Below are 9,414 nucleotides of genomic sequence, written 5' to 3'. Positions count from 1 at the left end.
CCCCAAATACGTCAGTTATGACGTAAAAGTCGTAGAGTACGACTGAAGGAGAAATGATTACATTTAATGTCAGTTAAGTACATTACATTACATTAAATTACATTACATTAAATATCAGTAAAGTACTGTTGTGTACTATGCTGGAAGTGAAAAAGAACAAGTCACCGTGTAATTTACAGTGAAAAACCGTAAACTGACATTTTTTTTTATTATTATTATTTTTACAGTAGGATTGTATGTTATCTAATGTTGTTAAATTCATGTTTATTGCATTATTTCAGTTTCATGTGTGTTACCATGATGGTGTTTAGTGTTTGCGTGAATGACACTGTGCACCATATATGCTAATATTGAAAAGCTGTTTGTGATTGGTTTTGATTCACCATGTGACTTTCTTATTACTACCTGCTTTTGGTGGTTAAACAAAGGTACAAAACAGATTTCAATACTTTAATAGGCTGGTACATTAACATTATATCAGTTAATGAAATTTCAGTGTTTAAATGCTACCATGTTTTTTACGGTAAAATTCTGGCAACCACAGTTGAATTTAACCCAGCATGCTATTTTTGGTGGTTACCAGTGTATTACAAACGTACAAAACAGATATTAGTACTTCAATTTTTTTAAGTTAAGTCTGCAAAAGGTGAAATGTTGCTACAATGTTTATTTACGATAAAGTTATGGCAACCACAGCTGCTGGTATTTTACCGTAAATGTCACTGATTTATTTTATTGTATTAGTATTATTTTTTAACAGTGTAAAACCAGTCCTGCTTTAAAGAGAAACCAAAGCATTGATTTGAAGAACGCATAATAAAACATCACGAGTTTTTTCTAGCTCCCAAGCACAACTAGTTTGGTAGGTTTATAAGAGGCGGGTCATTTGTCGAACCCAAGTGACTTCAAAGACCTACTGAAGAGTTTTATTTACTTTTAAGAGTGAAACGTGGCAAACCACTGAATAATTAGCTTAGTTAGATGACGCGGTGGCAAAGTCCGGTTGGTGTATTTAAAAAAAAAAAAACATCCACAATCTGCGTATGACAAATGACACTTTAACCGTTTCCCTGGACACTTGAGTTAAAACAACACAGAAACACGTTATTTCCCCTGCTGTGAGGCACCACTACACGTCTGTGCTGGTTCTGGCAGGATGACAGTTCTCAAGGCTCTTTAACTGCGGGTCAGTGAGCGGCCCGTTCTGACAGAAAATTGGATTAGAACAACGAGCGCTGTTTAAGAAACCAGTTTTAAGACGGACTCCTCCTCCGTCACGCCACTCTTCCCACGAGACCGTCGGGTGTTTGACCTCTCGCTCAGGTTGCTCTTGTATTATTATTCCTTGAGCCAGCAATACCCCGTTCAGTAACTCGACCAGCCGCTGCGGACATGTCAGCATCCAACGAATGCAGGTAAGGTGAAAAAACGAATATATGTACCAAATTCGCTCTCTTACAACATAGCAGACCTGCCAAATCAATATCCTACATCATATCAAACTGACTAAATGAAATATTATTGAGATTACGTATCAGATACATTCGTGATTAGCAGTCGCCATGACAACTGTCGCTTTTTATTTACATCCCTCGTCAAACAGCGCTATCATAGATCAACCTAAAAACGCGACACTAAAACCTACACGAGTTATAACGCAGTCTCTAACTAAAGAGGATTTTAGTTCCGTGACTGTTTGGATGACGATAGTTTATTCTTCATTCATATTTTACCACTATTATGTGCCTTCCAGTTTCACATTTCAACACATTTGTTGTCGATTAGAAGCTAGAATGAAATTCAACATTTCTAATAACACTATATCTATAAAAATCAGCTACTCAATTATGGTTACGTAACAGAATCATCCTATTCAGCTTGTTGGATGCGCCCAGAATAATACGCAGCTCTTAAAGTGACAGGCTGCGCTTTAAAAGCTGTGAGAAAAACAGCTATGAGAGCCATCCCAAATGAGGACATCATGGTTGTTGGCAGACCCTTTCAAAGCACAAAAAAGGGCAGCGCTGTGATTGTAATATTAAAGGCCTATTGTGCATTCTCACTGAGCGTTATGAAGCCACGTAGTGTTTGAAGCTCAGCTCTCTGAATGGAAAGTGCTGATCCCGCAACGCCCTGCAGCACCACGGACAGCGCATGCTTACTGCTCGGCCATTGAGCTCTTCCTACAGGATATTTTCTTTTTAATTTGTTTCTTACAGCTGTGAAAGGCTTTCTGATTAGAAACGAGGGCAGACCAACTATGTAAGCAATTCAGAATGAATTGTAGTCTATTATCATTTTTGTTTCAGTTCCAAAAGACTATAAAATAATTCAGAGTATGATGGTGTTTTATGTTAGTTAAATAATGACAGACACTTTTTGACAACCAGAAAGCTGTCATAATGACTAACCGCCTAAAGACTACACAGGGTTTTTTTAACTACCTACTCTGGGAAAGAAAGCGTCAGCTATGGAGCTTAGTCGTGGAATTTAGTCATTTTTAATTTTTGACAGGAATGACAACAAGGCTGTGAGGAATAGAAGTACAGCGTTCAATGTTTAACACGACTGTACAGCTGACAAAACATCATAGCGAAAAAAAAGCCCTAAAAACATTATAATAAAATAATAAATAAAATTACATGATCTATCCACCTTATTTTTGTGGTAAGCTCATATGCCGCGTGGCCATTTGTAAATTTTATGGGTCTGGCTTCTGGTATCATCCATTAAAAGCTCTTATAAAAATTCAATAGATTGCTTGGATAGATAAAACCCAAGCGAAGCCTGGCGATGAGCACAGACCAATAATATAGTTATTTCACACAGTTACAGCGCAAAAATGTCAATTTTTTGTCCATTTCCCTTGTATGGTAACATGACTAGCAGTTATACAGCGGGTCACACACATGCTGGAAATCATTTACTACAGTGATTGTTCAGGTAAATGACAGTCAAAGAGATAATTTAACATACTTCACCACAATACCATTGCAAATGATATGGATATATTATAATATAGTACAACTTAAAAAAGAACACTAGTGTATATACTTTTGCTTCTTTATTCTAAATGCTGTTTTCAGTTTACTTGATTTGTCCTGATCACTCTCAAAGCAACTTGATTGGATCACTGTCCTTGACAGGTTATTTGACTTTAGCATGTGTGTCTAATACAGATAATTCTAATTTCATGCATGGCCAACACCAGCCCCACTAAGAAAAATATTAAGCAAAAGTAATGTTTTGTGTGTATCTAGCTACAGCTATGAGGAGTACAAAGAAACTGCAGACTGGCTGCTTGCTAACACAGATATCAGGCCCAAAGTGGCTATTATCTGTGGTTCAGGACTCGGTGGATTGGCTGACGTGCTGGACAACAGGAAAGTGTTTTCTTACGACAAAATCCCCCACTTTCCCCACAGCACAGGTACAAGTCATTCACAGCCTATTCAGAAAAAAAATATTTCATATTCACTGACTACACAAAAATGAAAAAATGTGCCGTTTATCACTTCACTGCCATTATTTGAGTTTTTCTTAATACACTACCTCATCCCTTTTCAGTGCAAGGACATAAAGGTCAGCTGGTGTTTGGAGAGCTGAATGGAAAGCAGTGTGTTTGCATGCAAGGCCGCTTCCACTTCTATGAGGGCTATAACATTGCCACGGTAAGTATCATGCTTAAAATCTCAAAGGGAAAATTGAATTCTCAATGGATGAGGCATGCCGTAATATTCCACCAGTCAATCTGCCCACCTGCAGTATATAAGAAAAAGTATGAGCTTAGAGCAAAACCAGAACATTTAAAAGCATATGGGTTTGGATAGAAAATCTGGGGGGGAAAAGAGTGAAAAGGCACATTGTCAGTTGATAATTAAAACATATTGGTAACACTTTACAATAATGAATCTGGTTATTCTGTACTTAACCATTGACTTTTTAGTGTTCGTATAAACAGAGTGGTTTTATCAGTGATTTTAAGTATAACAGACACAATCATAGTTAACCTTTGGCAAATGACCCTGTCTTCTCCTATAAACTTTTACAACATTTCAACATTTGTGTTGCTTGTGATCAAGTTAAATAATGTTCAGAAAGACACACAGCTTTCTCTTTGTTGCAGAAGCCAAGTGAAATATAACATTATGATTTATGACATGGTTTTTATGAGTGATTGAAATTACGGTCCATATTCTTGGCTGTGCTGTAAAAAAGTCATATACACTACCAATCAAACATTTTTGAACAGTAACATTTTTAATGTTTTTAAAGTCTCTTCTGCTCACCAAGCCTGCATTTATTTGATCCAAAATACAACAAAAACAGTAACGTTTTGAAATATTATTATTATTTAACTTTTTTTTATCTGAATATATTTTAAAATGTAAATTATTCCTGTGATTTCAAAGCTGAATTTTTAGCATCATTACTCCAGTCACATGATCCTTCAAAAATCATTGTAATATTCGGATTTGCTGCTCAAAAAAACATTTGCTGTTGTTATTATGTTGAAAACAGCTGAGTATATTTTTTTCAGGTTTATTTATTGAATAGAAAGTTCAGAAGAACAGCATTTATCTGAAATAGAAATATTCGATAACATTATAAATGCCTTTATCATCACTTTTAAACAATTTCAAGCATCCATGCTAAATAAAAGCATTAATTTCTATCATTTCTTTCCAAAAAATAAAAATTATACTGACAAAGCTCTGACAAGCTTTTGGTAGTGTCATAAAATGGTATAGTGTATAATATTACAAAAGCTTTTTATTTCAGATAAACACTGATCTTTGGATCTTTCTATTCATCAAAGAATCCTGAAAAAAAAATGTACTTAACTGTTTTAAATATTGATAATAATAATAATAACATTGTTCTTGGACAGCAAATCAGCATATTGAAATGATTTCTGAAGGATCATGAGACACTGAAGACTGGAGTAATGATGCTGAAAACTTAGCTTTGATCACAGCAATAAATTACATTTTAAAATATATTCACATAGAAAACAATTATTTTTTAGTAAAAATATTTCACAATATTACTGCTTTTGCTGTACTTTGGATCAAATACAAATCTTACTGTTCAAAACTTTTGACTGGTAGTGTATTTGTTTCTCAATTTCTTAATTCAATGCACATCATCGAAAAAACAATTTTCAATAAAACTGTATTGTAAAAATGTAAAAATGTATGATGACTTTTCAAATCAAGTGAAAATATTTACACAATTTAGACAAACGGGGAAGAGGGGAATACAGTTATAGTCTACTATATGGTTTTGATAACATATATCAGTTCATATTTCAATTTTTAATTTCCTGTTTCATAAAGTTGAGGAAAAGATGAGTTTGTCAAACTAGCTCTAAATCTTATACTATTGTTCCATTTTAGGTGACATATCCAGTAAGAGTGTTTTTCCTTCTCGGGATTGAGACTCTCATTGTGACCAATGCTGCTGGAGGACTCAATCCTAAATTTAAAGTGGGAGACATCATGCTGATCAAAGACCATATCAACATGCCTGGCTTTGCAGGCCAAAATCCCCTATGTGGACACAATGAAGAAAGGTGAGTTACTTTGTAGTGTACTTAAGGGATAGCTCACCCAAAAAAGAATATTCTGTCATTAATTACTCCCCCTCATGTCGTTCCAAACCTGTAAGACCTTCATTCATCTTCAGAACACAAATTAAGATATTTTTGATGATATCCAAGAGCTTTCTGACCCTGCATAGACAGCAATGGTACCATGTTCAAGGCCTAGAAAGGTAGTGAGGACATGGTTAAAATAGTCCATGTGACATCAATGGTTCAACCTGAATTTTATTAAGCTATGAGAATACTTTTTGACTTTGTGATAGTTGTGTAGCTGTCTATGCAGGGTCAGAAAGATCTGAGGTTTCATCAAAAATATCTTAATTTGTGTTCTAAAGATGAACGAAGGTCTTACGGGTTTGGAACGACATGGGGGTGAATAATTAATGACAGCATTTTCATTTTTGGATGAACTATCCCTTTAAGAATTTAAAGAAGTATGTGGATGAGTGTTCTTTTGATTTTTGACTTTGTTTTGAACAGTTCAGTCTTTGTTCTGCTGTTGGCTTTGGTATATAATCTTACTAGCATTTCTCTAATGATTTCTGCAACCAGTCCAGTGTTCACTGACATTTGTATTCTGTCCCTGTAGATTTGGAGTGCGCTTTCCTTGCATGTCTGATGCTTATGATAGAGACTTCGCACGGTTGGCCAGGGAGACAGCAAAAGAACTAGGCTGTGACTCTTTCCTCCAGGAAGGTGTTTACTGCATGTTGGCTGGACCGTCCTATGAGACGATTGCAGAATGCAGGGTTCTACAGTTGCTTGGGGCGGATGCTGTGGGTATGTACTGTACGACTACATAACACTTTGATAAAAAAATATTATGAGTAGCTAAGACGTAGTGCACGTATTATAGCTTATATACGCTGCTGTTTAAAAGTTTGGGATCAGTACGATTTTTTAATGTTTTTTAAAGAAGTTTTTTCTACTCAACAAGGCTGTGTTTATTTGATTAAAAATACAGAAAAAACTGTAATATTGTGAAATATTATTGCAATTTAAAATAGTAGTTTTCTATTTTAATATACTTTAAAAAAGAATTTATTCCTGTGATGCAAAGCTGAATTTTCAGCATCATTACTCCAGTCTGCAGTGTCAAATGATCCTTCAGAAATCATTCTAATATGCTGATTTATTATCAATGTTGGAAACCGTTGTACTGCGTTCAAAGTTTGGGGTCAGTTATTTTTTTATTTGTTTGAAAGAAATGAATACTTTTATTCAGCAAAGATGTTTTAAATTCATTAAAACTTAGTAAAAACTTAGAAAAGATTGTTAGAAAAATTTTTTTTTTAAAAATTGTTAGAAAAGATTTCTATTTTGAATAAATGCTATTCTTCTGAAATTTTTATTCATCAAAGAGTCCTGAAAAAAGTATCACAGGTTCCAAAAAAATATTAAGCAGTACAACAGTTTCTAACATTGACAATAAATGAGCATATTTTAATGATTTCAGAAGAATCACGTGACACTGAAGACTGTATAGATGATGAAAATTCAGCTCTGCATCACAGAATTAAATTATATTTTAGTATATTAAAACAGAAAAATTGCAATAATATTTCATAATATTACTGTATTTTTGATTCAATAAATGGAACTTTGATGAGCATAAGAGACTTTTTTAAAAACCATTTGATCCATTGATTTGATACATTAAATAGCAATCATTTTTCATAATATTACTGTATTTTTCATCTACTAAATGTAGTTTCTCTATAATCACTAGGTATGAGTACCGTTCCAGAGGTGGTGGTTGCTCGTCACTGTAATATGCGTGTGTTTGGACTCTCCCTCATTACCAACAAGGTAGTGACCGACTACGACAGCACAGAACGGGCTAATCATAAAGAGGTCCTGGAAACCACCCGTATGCGTACCGAAGACCTGCAGAAGTTAGTCAGCACTTTAGTGTCGAAAATGTAGGATAACATCAAATTTAGTACAAAAATCTTGCAGCTGCTCTCAAAACACTTTTGCACAGATTTGCACCCACTGTAGTTTTGTCAAAAGTATTGATTTTTGTAAAAATGTGACAATACCAGCATTTCCAACAAGCATTTTGAGCGCTGTTGAGCGCATTGTGTTCACAGATATGTCTGTGATTGGCTACAATGATCATCGCTTCACAGTCTTCACCAGGAGCATTTTAAAGCTGCGTCTATCAGCGAATCCATCTATGAGGAGACATATCAGGGATCAGCTGCTTTCAAACACTCCAGTGTTTATCTGTGTAAACGCTCGCAAAGAGCGAGAAACGATGATCATTGTAGCCAATCACAGACGTATCTGTTGAGTGCGTGAACACAATGACCAATCAGAGATGTTTAAGAATCCACTCAACTGCGCTCAATATGTTGGTATCGTCACATTTTTAAAAATTAGACAACGCTTGCACCCACACAGCTTAGTAATGTACAATAGCATACAGTATATGTATTCCTTAATGCTTCTCATGTATTTTATTCAGGGTTAATGTAACTTTATGAACTTTCCAGTGCCTCAAGAGTCGAAAATTTAGGCTAGGTTCATTTAGTTTACTTTTGATATTATCCATACTGGAGTGAATAATGCAATACTAACACATCACTGTGACTGTGAGACTAGGTATTAATATAATGCATTCACATCCTTCCTGAAATGAATGTTAAGAACAATTGAAATTAGAAGCATGACATAAATATCAGTATTCTTGTCAGTATGTCTTGAAAAAAAGAGTTAAAGAACAAAGTATGTGAAAAGGGACAAACAGGCCTACACTCTACTTTTCTCAACTCTATGAAAGGGAATTTGCAATTAGGTGCTAAATAATCAATTAATATATTACAAATCAAATGTTTTATCTTTTTAGTTTATCAGCTTGTCTAGATGTTTCCAAAGAAATTTACAGATGTTGGAAATTATTTATGGAAAAATCTTTTTAAAAGTATTATACATTTTTAATTGTCTAGGAATGTGGTGTATTTTGCAAATTTTATTTTGACTCAAATATTAAAATATAACAATTAATTAGTATATGTTTCTGTGTGTTGGTGTAATCCTTTGTTTTCTATCCTTCCATTTTCCAATTCCGAGACCCTTTGCATGGATTTACTGTATATATATTACCGATGAGAATCAGAGATGAAACTAGTATTTTGCTACACCATACTAAATAACAGACTTACATTGAGGAAAAAAATTATTTGATCCCCTGCTGATTTTGTACATTTGCCCGCTGACAAAGAAATGACCAGTCTATAACTTTAATGGTACACTGTAAAAAATGCTGGGTTAAAAACAACCCAACGTGGATTATTTGGCAACCCAGCACTGGGTAAATATTGGACAGAACACATGCTGGGTTATTTTGACCCAGCTGGTTGGGTTAAATGTTTGTTTGTTTTTACCAATTACCAGCTGAATTTGTGTGGGTGAATACAGCATAGTTTAGAATATTATACACATTTAAACTCAAGCATTTTAGATATAAAAATGTAACAATTAAAAGTAGCATTTTAATTTTAATGTTTTCAACAGTTCTCTGTAATTGCTTTTTACTGAAATAGCGCTAATACTCGTGCCGGTGTGTCACCAAAATCTGAGCTGTTGAACGGCTGCTGTTCGCCCTGGTGACTGCGAACTTCAGACTGCGGCCTCGTGTTTCACTCATAGCTGAAAGATGCCGTGATTGATGCCAAAACGTACCCATAAACAAATAGTACTGACATTGGAGAACATATTTTAACATTAAATTAAGATAAACTCAGTACTATATCAAATAAAATCGCAAGGCAAAAGGCTTTCCATCATGCGAAGTGATCTCTGCT

At 34.7% G+C, this 9,414-nt stretch overlaps 1 protein-coding gene across 1 annotated transcript; it reads left to right on the top strand.

Moving 5' to 3' along the window:
- Positions 1-1,088: 1,088 nt before the first annotated feature.
- On the top strand, positions 1,089-8,620 carry pnp6 (purine nucleoside phosphorylase 6). The gene is made up of 6 exons (XM_051135581.1): positions 1,089-1,415; positions 3,261-3,430; positions 3,568-3,671; positions 5,400-5,575; positions 6,195-6,385; positions 7,335-8,620. The coding sequence occupies exons 1-6, from the start codon at positions 1,393-1,395 to the stop codon at positions 7,529-7,531; spliced, it is 861 nt and encodes a 286-aa protein (XP_050991538.1). The 5' UTR covers positions 1,089-1,392; the 3' UTR covers positions 7,532-8,620.
- Positions 8,621-9,414: the final 794 nt, after the last annotated feature.

This window comes from Labeo rohita, chromosome 18 (genome assembly GCF_022985175.1).
Source record: "Labeo rohita strain BAU-BD-2019 chromosome 18, IGBB_LRoh.1.0, whole genome shotgun sequence".
Lineage (NCBI taxonomy): Eukaryota > Metazoa > Chordata > Actinopteri > Cypriniformes > Cyprinidae > Labeo > Labeo rohita.
Note: the sequence above shows the minus strand (reverse complement) of the source record. Positions and strands in the feature narration are given on the sequence as shown.